The sequence below is a fragment of the Phalacrocorax carbo genome, chromosome 11 (genome assembly GCF_963921805.1).
Source record: "Phalacrocorax carbo chromosome 11, bPhaCar2.1, whole genome shotgun sequence".
In the NCBI taxonomy this organism is placed as follows: Eukaryota; Metazoa; Chordata; class Aves; order Suliformes; family Phalacrocoracidae; genus Phalacrocorax; species Phalacrocorax carbo.
The window spans coordinates 24,282,585-24,299,316 of NC_087523.1; the positions used below are offsets into that span (position 1 = coordinate 24,282,585).

The 16,732-nt window shown below is 56.4% G+C and overlaps 1 protein-coding gene across 1 annotated transcript in view; it reads right to left on the reverse strand.

Moving 5' to 3' along the window:
* Nucleotides 1–16,732, reverse strand: part of MID2 (midline 2) — a 115,730-nt gene that overhangs the window by 37,813 nt on the left and 61,185 nt on the right. The window contains exon 3 of the mRNA XM_064463537.1: nucleotides 215–310. Within this exon, the coding sequence (XP_064319607.1) occupies nucleotides 215–310 (96 nt within the window). The remainder of the gene's footprint in view (nucleotides 1–214; nucleotides 311–16,732) is intronic.

The window sequence follows — 16,732 nt, forward strand, 5'->3', positions numbered from 1 at the left end:
GGCACTAAACTCCCCGAACTACCCAGCCTCAGCAAAGCCTCCCACTAGCCCCGTGGTGTCCGTGATGCTTCCCACCACACGCTCACCCCTGCTCCCAGGGCAGCCCCCGGGCAAAGGACACAGGAGCAACCCCATGCACCCCGTCGCTCGAGCTGGGAGCTTCCCAGCGCACCCTTCCCATCCCCGCCCCGGTCTCCCGATTGCTCTCACCGACCTCCACTTGCTGGCAGATCTGTATCAGCTTCGCCATCTGGTTTTCCAGTTCACTGTTGCGTTTAACCAGGTTGGTGAGATTCGTCTCCAGGGTTTGCTGCGAGCCCAGGAATGGGAGAGGAGAAAGAGAAAAAAAAAACGGAAAGATCAGTAAAGCTGTCCTCAGTCCCCCATTAGCAACCGAGGCCATTTGCCACCCAACACGCTGCCCGAGGGAGGAACAACCCGAGTAACTTTGGGCAAAGGCTCTTGGGCTTCTGGGCAGCTCCTGCCCGTGCTGGTGGGTTGTGCAAGTGCTTGGCCCCAGACACGGGAGCCACCAGGCTTGGCACTGCGGTGGCCCCGGGGAGGTCACCAGCCGGAGGGGACAGCGTGGGTGTCTGCTCTCTGCGGCTCCTTTCGGAGATGGTTTGAGAAGCTGGGGTGGGCTGTGTTCCTGCAGCAAAGCTGGGTTTCTCCTGCGTTGCCTGGAAAACTTTACAGGCAGCCAGAAAGACATCAGGAGTATCTAAGTTTCTCAAAAATGTTCTCAAACCGCTTGCTGCTGCTGAACCCTCTGACAAGGTGGGAGAGACTAAACATGCTGCTCTCCACGTTTCTACTAGGAAAGAAGCCAACACAGCTATTTTCATAATCAGTTTTGTTTCGCACATTGTAAGGAGGCCAAACAAGATCCTGCTGAAGCATCAGAGAGGGATTTCTCTCCTTCGCAAAGCACCTCGGCTGAAGCAACACAGGTACAGGCAGGGAGAGCAACATGACAGCTCCAGATGGAGCCACGGGGGCAGCTCAACCCACGGGAGCACCTCAAGCCATGGGGACAGCTCAATCCATGGGGGCACCTCAAGCCATGGAGCCAGCTCAATCCATGGGGGCACCTCAAGCCATGGAGCCAGCTCAGTCCATGGGGGCACCTCAAGCCATGGAGCCAGCTCAATCCATGGGGGCACCTCAAGCCACGGGGACACCTCAAGCCACGGGGGCACCTCAATCCATGGAGGCAGCTCAAGCCATGGGGACACCTCAAGCCACGGGGGCACCTCAATCCATGGAGGCAGCTCAAGCCACGGGGACACCTCAATCCATGGAGGCAGCTCAAGCCACGGGGCACCTCAAGCCACGGGGGCACCTCAATCCATGGAGGCAGCTCAAGCCACGGGGCACCTCAAGCCACGGGGGCATCTCAATCCATGGAGGCAGCTCAAGCCACGGGGCACCTCAAGCCACAGGAGCATCTCAAGCCACGGGGCAGCTCGCCGCACACAGGCAGCCAGTGATTGACAGCCTCTGCCAAGCAGCGGGGGCGAAACCCTCCCCAGCCCCTGCCAGGCTGCCCACCGCTGCCAAAACCTGGCCAAGTTCGGCCGCTCCCTCCCACCACGTCCCAGCTTTTCGTAAGAGTATAAAGAGCTGCTCTGCTTCAATGGCCAGCCAGGAAGCCTGCCCGCTCTGAATGAATCGCTGCTATTTCCCACCCCTGCTCTCCCCTCCTCATCCTCTGTGGGTACCAGGGAGAAAAGGCCGCCTGGAGAAGGCTGTGGTCCCCGCCACCAGCCGCCTTTCTCTCGTGGGAGCGGATTGCCGCCGGCGGATGGCGACCCGGGCGGCGCGGGGATGCCCAGGGAACGTGGTCCGGTTCGGCCCGCGGGCGGCAGTACTCATGGAGCAGAACGCAGCCCAGCGGAGCGCAGAGAAAGAGCCCGTTTGGAAAGATTTCAATATCTGTGGACACGCAGTGGACCCATATTTTTTTGGATATCAATAATTTAAGTGACACTGCATTTCCATTAAAATACGCAGACCACTAAAAGGAAATGTTTTATGACAAAGTGCTTGCTACCTGTTGCAACGTTTGTCAGGAAAATGATATCCTATTAATATTTTAAACTTCAGGGCTGGAAGATGATCCCTGCAGTGTTTTATTCATCCTCGGCTAGAAACTGCAGTCCGAGGCTTTCATCAAGACTCCAGCAGACGCATAAACATGGCCTTTCTCTGCATGCACAGATAATTTGGGGGCTAGTTAGCCAAGAGAACTTGAATCATAGTCATGAAGCACAGGCAAAGCATTCATTCCTGAGAAACTACTGGCTCCTAAAATACTCCGAGCTTGTTTGCAATCCTGCAAATTGCTAGCCGACGGCGGGTGAGGCAGAGCACAGGAACAGGCTTGAAAAATGAAATAAAACCCAGGGTGCCTTCATTAAGCGGAAAGTGCTTTGCACAACAACGCTGTATCGATAATGAAAAAGCCAGCTGCTAACAGTTCCTGCCACCCTCTTTCCTTATAGCTCAATATTATTAAACATAATTTGACTAAAGCATTGAACATTTAACTTGCTAATTATCTTCCTCATCACCAACTCGGCTGCACTGAAGTCGCAGCTTTGAAATTGCAGCCGATCTGCTTTAATGTTCCCGGGCTGTTGATGGAGGGGAGGGAAGGGAGGCGAGCGCGAGACACTCTTTGAAGCACACGTGCAGCGTCCCCAGTTTTCCAGGGGACAGCATCACTCCTCCCCCACCCACAAACACGCACAAAACCTGCCCCTGAGCGCTCAGCCCTTCCTCAGCGTACGCTGAGAGCGCAGCGGCGCTGAAGCAGCCAGCGGTGTTTGACTCGTGCTAACGACGGCTCAAACAGCAAGCACCCTCCCTTGCCGCTCCCTGTCTTTGCAGGGCTTCCTTAGGAGGCACCTCTGACTGCTGCAAACTCTTGCACGGCACAAGAAGGTGCAGATGGAACCATTTCCGTCTGTTTGATTTGCTGAAACAAATAAAATACACTAGAAGCTTTGATTACACCAGCTGGTTATTTTGTAGGTATATATAAATTACAGCAATTACAGGGGTTGTTTTTTAATTGCATTATAACATGCTCATAATTTCCCCAAACATTCACCTTCTGGCCTGAAATGCAGAATAGTTGATTTCTCTACAATTGGGAAGAGAAGTGAGAAAAAGAGATTAAAAGGAATCACCCCCATGTCCTTGAGCAGAAGTCACCGGCGCTCAGTGGGACGCAGGGGCTGGCGACCCCTCCGCCCGGAGGGGACGGCAGCACCGGAGAGGAGCAGTGCACAGGCACCGGCACCGCGGCGGAGCAGCCGAGCCTTTCCCAGCCGAGCTGGCTGCGGCCCTGCCGCTCGCAAAGCACCCCGCCAGGGTCAAACCTGCTCCGGCAGCTTTGGCAAAGCAGCTCAGCGGCTGCACCCCATTTACCTGCAGGTGACCAGATGCAAAATAAATACCTCCGGCACCCAACCGAAGGAGCTGAATAACACGGCACTGATGTGCACGCACTGATGTTCACTTTTCATTTAGTTAAGCACATGATGAGCAACAAAAACGTCACGATTTTCCTTTTTCTCTAAATATCAAGCAAGCATTTGAACTAAATATGGACTTCTCTATTCCTGTTTGAAGACAGTGTCAAGGTTGGGGGTTCAGGACAACTTTAGGAACTATCAATATTAGGCTTCCTCCTGGTGCACTGTGCTTTGTCAAACACAAACCTGCCTGCGCCCGCAGAAGGGCATCCTGCACCTCCTGCGCTGCTGGGAGCCGCGCTCCCCTGCAGCTCCCCCCCCCAAACCAGTCTGGAAACTGATCTGCACTGGGAAATGCAGTCGGCCTGGTGGCTTTACCCAGAGCAGCCTCTGAGCCCCCAGCAGGCTGGCAGGGGAAGGGGTCCCTGCTGCACCGCTCGGGAGCGTCACACAGACCGGGTCTTGCTGGAGCCGCCGCGTGATGGGGGTCCGATTCCCACGGGCTTTGAGTCACGCGAGCCTCAGCTCTTCTCCACCGGTGGGAACCCTGGGCGCAGGACAGGAGACTCCGGAGCACCCGGTAGCCTTAGACACAGGGGCTTTTGCTGCTGCTGGTCTGTGCTGACATTAACTTGCAGCCAGCCCCAGTGCTGCTCCGATGCGTGAGAGGGCTCAGCCCAGCGGGCCTGGCGAGGCGGCACAGGAGGGTGTCATTTGGCTCTGCCTTATTACAGGACCAGCTTTCCACGTTTATCTTCATGCCAAGGCAGCCAAAACTGGAGAGTGTTTACTTTCAGTGATTTATTTAGGGTTTTTTCGTTGCCCTTGTTCATCTATAATTGCTTTCAATAAAGGACGCGGGTCCCTGCCCTGCTCCCTGCACGTACCACAAACACAAACCACATGCGTGTCCATAAACACACATGCGCACGCACATGCACGAAAGCCAAACCAGCTGTGAAATGCTTCTCTGCACGCCCACTGCCCAGCCCCAGCCTCCGCGGCTGCAAAGTGGCAGGAAAATGGGTCCCTGGGTGCCCACCACCATTCACCAGCTTCACCAGAAAGACGCAGGGAAGGACACCTGCGGCATCTGGGTGGGATTTCTGCCAGACTCGGGATGCAGGCCAAGCCCTCGGTGGCCGAGGATGTGCTGTCAGGTCTCCTGGCAAGGGGAAGGATTGCTGCTGGGTGTCCTCTGCCCGCTTTGCAGCAGCACAGGAAAGCCAGATGCCACCAGTACCTCGCCCAGGGCACGCGGAGTCTGCCACGACCACTCCTGCAGGAGCTGCTCAGATTTTAACACCAGAAATCAAAGCTCTTGATGGCATCCTGCAGCTGCAACGCTGCTGGAGCCGCAGAAAACCCACACCCGTGTCCCTGCTCCCGGCCAAAATGCTGCTTTGCACTGAACTTCTGCCCCGGGCACCCGCTGGCTTCACGGGGATGAAGGGCACCGAGGCAGCCCACCTCGGGAACGCCAGCGCAGCCTCTCCTCGGAAGCGGCAGCCGGCCTGGGTTAGCTGCAGCCAGCTCCCACCAGGGCCAGCCCCGACCCCACCTGCCTCCCTCCCTCGTGGGGAGGGGGAGCGACGGGGCGGCTGTGCAGCATCCTGCCAGCTCCGCTGACGCCAGCCACCTCCCCGCTGCCAAACCAAAGGCCTGGGCGCCGGTGAGCACGGCACAGACCGGGCTCTCCCCCGTGCCACGGCAGGTCGGAGCCCTGGCACCGCTCCTGTGCCGGCGGATGCTCCCGCTCCCAGCTCCTTCCCCGCCAGGCAGGGAGAGCGCAGGGCCCACCCGCTATTTACCACTGTCAACCCTGGTAGCAACACATCCCCCTCAGATGGCGCTTATAATCAATTCCCAGCCCTCAGCAAAAAAAAAATATAAAAAAAGGAGAGAAAATATGATAAGCAAGTCAGCTGCCTGCCTCTGCTAAAAGCATTTCCCCAGACAATAGGACAAGTGACAGAAAGACATGACTGAGCTGCCGAGCGGCTCCCGCGCAGCTCCTGCCTTGTGACACTAATGCATTTTAAGTCGCTTTGGAGCAAAACATACTGAGCAAAAGCTGAAATAAACTGCCAGCTTTCAGTGCCTGGTATCACCCTAACCGGCAGAGCTGACCTAGAAAACCAAGCGATTTGTTACGGCGAGGTTCTGGCGGTGCTTCTAATTGTGCTGAACAGAGTCTGGAGCAGGCGGCTGAGCCAGGCATCGAGGCTCCGGTAGCTATCCCACCGGTCAGGCACTCGCACGGAGGGGGACGGGGACCGAGGGGGAGCGCCTGGCCAACAGACGAGGACGCACGTGAAAATGCAGTTCGGTGGACTTGCAAAGACAACCTGAAACATCCCCCTCCACGTTCCCTGCCCCGTCGGAGCAATTAGGAGCGGCTCTGAGTCTGCTTACCAGGTTTAAACCCTGACCGGCCCCTTCTACGCTCACCTTCGTGCTGGGTTGGGCAGCGTCTCTGGAGGAAAGCGCCCCTGTGGGGAGCAGGGCTGGTGGCTGGGGGTGCAGGGGACACGGTGGCGGGTGTCCCGCCGCACAGGGCTCCCTGCCACGTCCACCTGAGCGGCATCGCAAGTCCCGCGGTGGGAGTCACCTGTGCTGCCCCGGCACGCGGTGCCCACGCAAAGTCCCCGGTCCCAGCCTGCAGTCCCGGGGGTCCCCGGCCCATCCTCTCCACCCCCCGCACAGCAAGCACAGCGTTCTCAGCCCAGCCAGAGCTGGGGCTCTGCTGGACCCTGCTCTCGGTGGGGCAAAGCCACCATTTCAGGGGCTGTGCTCCAATTTTCAGCAAGATAAAAGCGAGGAAGGAATCAGCCCGGAGCCCGGAGGGGGAGCTTTGCTGGGCTGAGCAGGGACACGGGTACAGAGGGAGGGCAGGCAGGATCAGAAATGAGTGCTCCTCCATGCAGCACTTCAACACGGACTGCATTACCCCATGCTGTATCTAGAGTCTCCTTGAGAATTTAAATTTAGGAGAGAAAAATAAAAGAAAACACCCAAGTGAGGAGGGCTAACTGAATGTAAAATTTGCAGCTGTTTGTTGTGCCTCTACCTAATTAGCACATATTGGATTTGCGTCTTATCAGCTCTTCTTGAGCATCTTCTTTTGGACTGAGCAGCCAGCATTGCTTGAACTCGTCCGATTACGGGGAGCGAAGCCTTCTTCTGTCTCACCTCATGAGAGGTAACGCAACACCCCGGGTTTGTAACGCAATCCCTCCCCGCGCCGGCCGCGCTTTGCACGTACCCCCACGCCCACCCCCGCAGGACGCCTTTACAGGCGCAGCAGGTTCCCAGCACCTCTGGTGCTTAATTACCGGATGGTCCCAAAACCAGCCTAATGAGGGCAGACAAACCTGTGCAGAAATCTGCTGAACCACCAAAGCAGCAGTGCGATATTTACTCCTCCTTCCCACGGCAGCTCTGCCGAAGAGCTTGCGCGTGGCTTCTTCCCTTCGCCCTTTGGCGCATCTGCAGGGCTCCTGATCCCACCATCGCTGCAAAGGACGAGGAAAGGATGTGCTGACCCGGGCGGCCACGAGGGTTTGAGCTTGACTTGTTTCCCCACCAGGTTTCCAAAGCTCCTGACGCGGCACCGCTCTCCTCCAGCAGCACGGCGGGCAGAAGGCAGCGCCTGGCTCCTGCAGGCAGCTGCACCGTGCGTTGGTTTCTTTTTATTTCTAGCAGCATCTAACAAGCGCTGCTGTGGCCACTGGCTTGTAGCATCTAGAGCTTCTCGCCACAGAGGATGCAAGTCCATCGCCCAAGGAGGGACAGGGAATTGCCACGCAGATGCTTGCTGGGGAAACCCAGTGGGCAATCAAATGTCCTGATGTCTCCGAAAGCGGAGGCGCCCCAGTTAGCTGCAAGCTGAACACAACCAGTTAGAGCGTGCAACTAGGAGATGACCCTCCGCCTGTGCACACAGGTGCTGCCCAGGCCACGCCACGGGGGATCGCCTGGGGCACGCGGGGGCAGGAGCCTGCGCTGGCGGGACCTCCCCGGGATGCTCCTGCCCCATCTCAAGCCTCCTTTCCTTAAGAAAGGCTGCCAGGGGCTTCTCTTGCCAGGCTCCCTCTAAATGAGAAATGGATTTCCTCCAAGGGGAGGCAGCCAGGCTTCTCCAAACCCATCACCTAAGGAGAGGGTAATGTTTTTTTTTACCCTTCACATAATTGCAGTGGCTTTCACTGCTCTGGACGTCGGTGCTGCAGGTGATTTTCTCAGCAGCTCCCGCAGGGCCTGGCTGCACATCAAGGTGGAAGTCTTCATCAGAGCCCAAACTCCCTTACCCCGCTGGTAGGGAGGGAAGCGCTCCCCGCACGCAGGCGCGTGGTCGCACGCCTGACGGAGCTTAAGAGCAGCAACATCAAAGGGTCGGCTGGCTCGGCGACCCGCAGCCCCCCGAGCCACACGCCAGCAGCCCCAGGGGTGGGAAGGGTCTGCAGACCGAGGAAGGTGCCGAGCAGAGCAAGCGGGTGCTCCTGGGCAGGGAGGAGAGTTTTCTGCCCGCAGATGTCCTTACCCAAGAAGCAACACGTTTCTGACATGTCATCCTTCCCTAGTAGAAAGGATACGGGAAAAATATCTGCCATGACCGACAAAACTCTTCCACTCGGCACCCGGTGCACGGCTGCAAGGAGCCCTCAGCTTACAGGAGACGAGCAATCTCCAAGACTCACCTGGCCTGTACAAGAGCCGGTGTCTCCCTGAGGCGGGTGCAAGGCTGCCGAAACCTCAGGCCGGTGACCCCAAGGCACCGCAGCTGCAACAGCTGCCGATGCTTCCCAGCCCGCTGCCGCCCCATCCCTGCCCTGCAGCGGGGCAGGAGTCAAGGGCAGACCCTGGCACGGCCCGCGAGCCCCAGGGTCCCACGCGGCGTCTTCACCGCACGTCATCTGCCCCCGCGGGTGTCTCGTCGGCCTGAGCCACTGACAGGACGTGAAATGAAGGGGCCGTTCGTGTGCGTGCAGCTGCCCGAGTCACAGAGCGAAGCACGGGCAGCGGGTTGCTTCCTTAGGGCGAGAGATTGAGGTCTGAAGCCGAAAAGCAACGCAGTTAATAACGAAGACGTGCCAGCAGCAGCCGTTCCTCCTCTTGGATATGCCAAGGGGCTGGCGGGAAGCAAGAGGAGTGGCCAGGGCTTCTCCCAGGTGTTCCTGCTGCCCTGTCACTAGCCCATGGCCACTAACGGCACAGCAGTCGTTAGGGGCTCCTAGGCAGGGGAGTGGGGCGGCCCCCTTTGCAGCAGCAAAGGCGAGGTAACGAGAATGGCTTGTTTATCCTTCCCAGGAAATTCCTCTCCTCCCGCGGCTTCAGATGAGCTCCGGGTTTTGGCAGGATGGGAGGAGGCAGGATGGAAACCGTACCAGCATCGCTCGCAAGGAGAGTTAGAGCAAGCCTCTTCGATCTGCAGGGACGCGGGTCACGACCACCGAGGCAGCTGGGCAATCCCGCAGCCGGCGTGAAGAGGCACTCGGAAGGACACGTCATATTTTCACTCACCCACATTTAGCACTGTCAGCTTTGTGTGAGGATGTTCCTTGGTGCCACCAAAGCAGCCCCGGTGCCACGACAGCTTTACACCTCGCAGGGAAAGCCACGTCCTGCAGCCGCTGCCCTGCGAAGCCACCAGGAAACCTCGCCTCGTCCAAGATTTATAGCAACACCCGCTTCTGCAAGGGCACCTCATCCTCCCGGCAAACCTGCGCTGCGCTAGAGAGAGGCCCCGGGCTGGCCGCGGGGCCGGGGCCACAAAAGGCACCTCTGGTTTCCCAGGGGGATGCTAGCAACAGCCAGCGCTTGCCCCAGACGCCAGCCGGCGCTGCCAAGGGGTGCCTGTTCATGGTGAAAGACCCCTCATGAATTAAAGGTGCGCTTTCCTCGCCCACTGTTAAATCGAGCCCTGCAGCCCGGCAGGGCTACAGCACCCACGTTTGCCACGCAAGCGAGGCGAGCCAGGGCTGCGGCCCCTGCGTGTCACGCAGCGAGCACCACCCTGGCTCCGGGGTCTTCCCCTCAGGACCTGGCCCCGAGAGACCGTAACGAGGTGCAGAGGAGACATGCGTGGGACCAGGGCCAGGCATGCAAACGCACGAGCGAACTTCCCTCATCTGGCTCCGCTGACCTCCTCCCTCCCTCCCCCGGGTGCCCCTCGCACCGGCGAGGCACCGACACACCCCCTCCCCACCGGCCTCCCCGCAACGGGTGGGGGGACGTCCACTGGCAGGGTCACAGCTGCCTTTCGCAGCTTTTGGGGCTGGAAGCTCCCAGAAAGGAGACCTTAACACCAACATGACCCAGAATATTGCGCTACAAAGGTCTGCAGGCTCCAAAGCACCTCCTGGACCTTCCCCCCAAGGTACAGCAGCTTTGTCAGGACCCCTCTCCTCCCTCTGCCGGCGACAGTCCTTGTCTGCCAAGGAGGACAGAACCTCTCACGAACATCCAGCTGCATAATTGCACCTACACGTCTTTCTGAAGCCCACCACCCTCCTCTCTTGGAGCTCAGCCCTCTGAACGCGGCAAACGGCCAGACCTCTGCATGCTGTGGGGTGGGGACCGCTCCCGAGCATCGCGCGTACCGCGGGGACACGGCTGAGGGATGCGCCCTCCTTCAGCAGAGACTTTGGCTTCTAACAGCACACAGGTACGCACGCAGAGCTTCTGTCTTCTTAAGGTACATCTGGTTTATCAACTAAAGAAGCGAGATGGAAAAAAATGGCTGTGGGTGAAACCCGCTGCCTGTCAATGGGAGCAACCCAGGGTCAGGCTTGCCTCCTCCCACTCGCTCTTTGGCCTCGTTTCCCCAGGAACACGACAAAACGTTCCTGCTCCTACAGGAAGGCGGCCGGAGGAGCGGGGTGGGCAGAGCGTGCTAGTTCTCCTGTAAATCAAAGCTGCCCCGCACAGTTCCAAGGGGGGAAAAAAATCACGTGCAAGAGTTTAATATTGTCATTTCTCCAAAGCTGCTGATCAGCTGCAGACTCGATCTGAAGCATCTTTTTGGCAAGTTTTGTTGTCTGGCTGCTGAGCGTGCATCTCGAGGAGTTACATTTCCCCTGTTTGCTCTTTCTGTCCCTGTGCTACTTAACCGAGACAGGGGCTTTGCTTCTGAAAATACTCCTTCAGGCAAAGATCCTGTAAGAGCCCTAACACCTGCAAGTCCTTGGCACGAGTCGTCCTCCTCACCGCAGAGAGAAGAGGAATGCCTCGCTGGTGATGGATAACCTCTTGCTGCTGGAGCTCATCCACACAAGCCTGTCTCCCAAGGAACGAGCTGTTCCCTGGCAAGCCACATCGATCCCTTTTCCTGGGTAAAACCAGAAAAAGGACGAGAACAAGCCAGCTGCTGTGGAGTGACCAGACCTTCTCCTAAGCCATCGCAAGGCGTGCGGGCCCCAGCAGCAAGCCCACCCAACTTCAGCCCGCCGAAGCACGGCACGCTCCTGCGGTGCCGTGGGCAGCCTGCAGCTCCTGGCCTTGCACGTGCCTCGTCCTGGGGGAGAAAACCAGGAGCTGCCCAAAGGAGAGCCCAGTTTTCACGCTTCCACCAACCTTCCAGCCGAGGCAGTTCCCTTCATCCCAGCGACAAGTCAGTGCAGGGCACGGCATGGCAGCTTTTTGGGCGGTCTCTCCTCCACATCCTTCATCCCTGAGACATCTTGGGGCAGATCTTGTTACGACATCTGCTTCCAGGCTACGGAGGGGCACGGACGCCTGGCAGCTCACCTCCAGGAGCCCAAACGCGGCACGTGGCCGCCCACTGGATGCGGGAGCACCGCAGCGTCTCTCCCCGGCATCCGTCTGCCCGAGGCTGACGCCATGGGTGGGGTAACTGCTGCCTGCCAGCCAGAGTGACAGCAGGCCTTGCACGAGGTCGGAGAGCACGAGGAGCTCATTTTAATGGTAACCAGCTTCCACGGTCAGCCCTCCGCTACACGCTCCCTTGGTGGGTGAGATGGGCAGAGGATGCGCAGCAGCATTCGCTCACCCAGAGGTAGCTGTTTGCATCCAGTTCCCCCCGGACTCACCAGAAGCGGTGCTCAGAAGTGGTTTGTCCCTGAGGTTTACAGCTGGAGGAGAGCAGCGGAGCCACCCTGGAGCGTTTGTTCCTCTCTCTGGATGTCAAGGTGGTCCTGACGGGATGCTGCCGTGGCGGAGGGCTGGCCTCAGCCGAGACGGGGCTCCTTTCAGGCCCCTCCAACTCAGCAGCGTGACAGAGCCCCAAAACATTAACAACTTAAAAATAAATCAAGGAATCAGAAGAATAAGAGCACTGGTGGTACCAAAAAGCTTTGATTTGCGGGCCAGCTACAAAGAGGAGCGCCCGGGCACCAGGCGGGACACAAGGCCTGGGGCAGCTCGGGAGGAGCCACGCCGCCGGCGCAGCCCCGCAGGACGAAGGGGGGCTCCCAGGAGCATCCCCCCAGCACGAAGGCGGAGCCGACGCTGGCTGCAAAGCCCACGCGTTGCACCAGAGACACATCGAGACCTTTGGCCCTGGGGCAGCCAGACCGGTCCCAGCACCCACGGCAGCCTCTTGGATCCGCTTTCGGGCAGACCCTGAGGCACAGAGACGAGCCTGGAGGACAAGGTGTCCCCAGCGGCTTCATCCCTGTCCCCAGCGAGGTCTGAGAGGACGGGGTTACATCAAGGGCTGGACACGTCCCTTGACCTTCCAGCCTAGAACCACTCAGCTACAAAACGGAGGTAACGAGGCACTACAGAGCTCGCTTAATGAACACATCTTCAAAAATACAGCAGAAATGCATATGGCTTACTTAGGTCCTTCACTGTTTACATCTTTTAATCTTTTCAAAGCAATTCTTCTACTATTGGATATTACCACGGCTTTCTGTATCATGGCAGCAGTGCTGAAAATTGTTTAAATATTTTATTAAATTCATCCTGACTGTGACAAGCCAGTTTTTATTCCTGAAGCCATCTAACTGTTATCTGCTTGTTTGAGCTGTCCTATTTAAACACTCCAAGACTTTATTCCCCAGTTCAGGCTGTGTCCCTCCAGCTTGAAAGAATGTGATTTTCAGACATCTTATTAAATTTGCTACATTTGATGTAAAAATTCCCAAGCTACGGTGAGTCCTGGGCTTATTTGTTTATCTTCCACTACATTTATTATTCCTTTAAAAAGAGAGGGCCAAAGAAAAAGGTTTCCACTGCTTCAAGCAATGTCTTTTTCCAGGAATTTTCCTCTAGTGAGCAATTTCTACTTTCTTCCAAACCAGTGCCAGGAGGTCGTTTTGTGATGCGCTGTTGTAGGTACCACCGGCAGCTGCGCGTCCCAAGGCGTGGAAGGGCTGCTGGGGAAGAAGCCTCCCCACCTCCCCCATCTCTGAGCCCCACGTGGGGATGGATTTGGGTGTGCTAAAGGAGCCGGAGCCGGCAGCAGCCCCGGCAGTCCCTCCCCAGCCACAGTCCACCCACGCCAGCCCCAGAAATCCCCAGGGCTCATCTTGGGAGAAAGCCTGTCCCCACGGGAACCGAGCATCGCCTGCACCCCCGCTTCACCGAGAAACCCCGTCTCCTGGAAAAACAAGCCATTAATAACTACTCTGTTTTATGCCGCCACAGTTACAAAACCAGGAAAATTGAGGAGAGGGGACAAAGAAAGGAAGAAGACACCACAGACGTCCCCCTGTTCCCCCAGCCCTTTCAGTCCTTTCGGGTTTCCGCCTCTCCCACGCCGCAGGAGGGACCCCGGGCCTGAGCACCCCGGCAGAGCGACCGCCTTCAGAGGAGCGGCCCCGGGCTCCGGCCAGGCGCCCGGTTAGAGCTCAGGGAGGTGTTATCAGACCTGGACGAGCACTAGGGACTTCGAAACCTCCCTGAAGCTTCCTGCAGCTCGTTGTTTTCATTGGGGCTGGGTAAGTTTATCATCCTTTCGGGCCATCGTGGCAGAAGGCGCAGGCAGCCTCGGCACCGATGCCGAAAGCCCTCCCTGCATGGGGTACAGGGACAGCGTGCTTGAGACGAGAGTGTAACAGAAGGCTTGGCCAAACCAAACGTTTTCCATAGACAGAAATTAAAGTTTTGTTTCAATTTTGACCCCCTCTAACAGGTGGGAAGGGCAGGAATGAGCCAGCTGGACTTGGGCAGTTACAACATAACCTCTACAGCTGCACAAAGCGTTAGGGCTTCCCAAATTTTTAATGGTGAGAAGCAGAAGTCATTAATAAAAGACCGACCTCCCGATGCAAGATATCAAAAAGGAACCGAGCAAACCGTGCTTCAGAAGCACCCCTCTCTCCACCGATGAGAATGGGCACCCGATGGACTGGCTTGGAGGTAAGCATCTCCAGCACGTGTGACTCCAGGTTGGGAAGAGCAAACCCATCCAAACCCAATCAAAATCAGCAAAATTTAAGGTAATTTCAGAGTCTTCCTCCTTCTTAAAAAGGCACAGTTAGGAAAATACCCCTGCAAAGTGCTTCACTAGGAGCAAGGGGGTAACCTTCAAAATCAAGTGATTTACCACGTGCCTTCTCCGTTCCAGCTCTCCCTGACCTCTGGGCGCTGGAGCATGCGGCCACGGCACCCCAGCAAGCGTCTGTCCCCTTCCTTGTCTCTCATGCATGTGACAAGATGACAAACCTGACAGCCTGCTAGAAAACTGGCTTCATTTAACCAGAAAAGCAACAGCCTGATGATTTTTCCTGATCGGTCTCTGGAGGTTGCTCCTCTCACCCCTCAGAGCTCCTGCTGGCGGTGCCCCCATCGGAGGCGGAGGCTTCGCGTGCTGGCAGCAACGCAGGTCCCCTCCCGAGACACCCAGCGCTCTGCGGACACCTGAGGGGACCAAACCCCGCTTCGCAGGGCGTGCTGGATCTCCCAGGGTCTGCGAGACCCCGGTGGGGCGGAAGGCTTACACGGTCCCGCGCCCAGAGAGCTACGGCAGCAGCATCTCACGAGCCAGAGCGGGGAGAAACCCACCCGACACCCGCGTCGAGGTTAGGCAGAAGTTACACACACAGCCCTTGGAAGGCAGAGACTTCAAAGGGTTTGCAACAAATCACAGCCTGCCATGTGCATTAACAACCCCAGACGTGGGGAAAGGATTAGAAACCGGGCCACACCGAGCATGTGGAGGACTCCTGAATGCAGAGGAATAACTAGAGGACAAAGCTAACAACAATGCAGCTCGACGATAGATCAGACCATGAGAAAACAGCTCCTGCAAAGCCACTTTGCTTTACAGCTGAGGAAGGACTGTCAGACATGAAATAGGAGTGGGATTGCAGCTAGCAGTACCCTGCTACCATTGGCTTTGAAGCCAAAAGTGAACAAAACTCCTTTCAAAGTATAAAAGGTAGACAACACAGCTTCATTCCTATAAATATGTATATCCTCGTGGAATGAACGAGTGGTGCAACAGAAGATGCATCCTCTGAAGGATTTCTATGAATCCATGGTAGACAAAGACAAAGAACAACATAAAAGTTGCCCTTAGAAGATGCCCTGAAAAGGAAGGGAAGGGGAGGTGTGTGGAGACCAACGCCCGCGAGCATGAGCCTTCCTGGGTTCACTAACGACAGTGCAATTACGTTAACTGCTCATGCATCGAGATAATGGCGTGGCTATGAAGAGCCCTTAAGAATATTCCTAAGGGTATGAGACAATCTCATGTGCAGATGGGGTTTCTGGGAAAAAAATCCTGACAAATACCGATCTGAGGGGCACACAGGGAGCGTCGGACCAGCGGGAGGCTAACCGATAATGTTTGGGATCGATTATTAAAGATAAAAGAGGACAAGCTAACTAAAAGAGCACCAGCGAACATTGCTGCCGTTAAGGTTCCCTAAGAAAAAAAAAATAACATCACAAACATCCTTGAACATGAAACACTAAAAGGAGTTTGGACTCTGAAGAAGAACAACGTGGAGAAGATTTAGGGAGGAACCGGGGAAATCTGCGAAAGGACAAACGCAGTGGGCGAAGCGGGATCCCAGCGGCTTCAGTGGGACAACGCGGAAGGCCAGGGCTGGGCACCCCTTGGGACTCTGCTCCTGCAGAGGGGAAACGGATCCACCGCGAGAGGCAGAACCGCCACGGGGGGCTTCGGCCGAAGGAGAGGTAGGAAGTCCTGGTGGGAATTATGAGCGATAGGGAAGATGTGCCCCTGAGGAACAAACAAACGACAGCAATACTGTGGCAAATCAAGGCCACTTGGAGAGCTGAAGCCCCACATCAGAGACCCAGCTGCAGCTCTGGGGGGGGGCTCCGTCCCCCTGCCCACCCTCGCTGCCCTGCCCGGGTCAGCCCCCCCGCGGGACCTGGAGCTCCACCGGCAGCCGTTCGGTGCCACGGAGCCACCGGGGGCCCCTCGGGAGGCTTTGCGGGTCACCTCCTGAGCCGCTCTGGTTGCAGACGCCCTTCGCTCCTCACCTTTGAAGCTCTCGATGCGATTCACAACCAAGAAAGCTTCGTTAGTCAAAAGCTCGCCTGCATTTACTCTCTCAAAACTGGAGAATAGAGTTATCTGGGAAGAAGAGCTGTTAGTTCACCCCTTTCATTTTCATGACTGAATGATAAGCAGCACAGCGCCTGCGACTCCTTCCTCACTAAAACTTGCAATAAGCAAGTATATAAAATCGCAGCAGACTGTATCAGCTCTTGTCGGCATTTTAAGCACGGTCTGACAGCTGAAGGGGCCCTGCGAAGCGTCCTGAGGAGCTACAAAATCATCCAGCGGGCCACGTGCAACACAAGGCTCAGCGCGTGGCCTCAGTCCGGAAAGGTCTGATGGCCTTTCCACATCAGCGGTATCATCTGAAGCGCTTAAACACCCAATCCGAGGCTGCAAAAAGGGAATTTGGCATATGGCACGTAATTTATGCAAATTCATATTTGCAGTTAATAAACGATCAAGCTTCTGCTGCAGAAATGAAGAGACGGAGTTCAATGAGTACTCAGAAAGTTTAGGAAAGTGCTAGAGAAGTTCACGGACGATTCATACATTTCCGAGGAACATCTGGTTTCCATTCAACAATGAAAAAGACGCTTTGTGATTTTAACCAGAGAGATAACGGCTTTATCGAAGATTCACTAATTACTACATTCAATTTCTATCACACCTCCCAAACCAAATTAGCAAAACTCAAGCGAAAAAATAATGAAAAACTGCAAGGAACTACCTGCTATACCCACTTCTCCTTGCTGCCTGGTCTGCATATCAATATTTAGATTCAGCTGTTCCAAAACTGAATATAAAA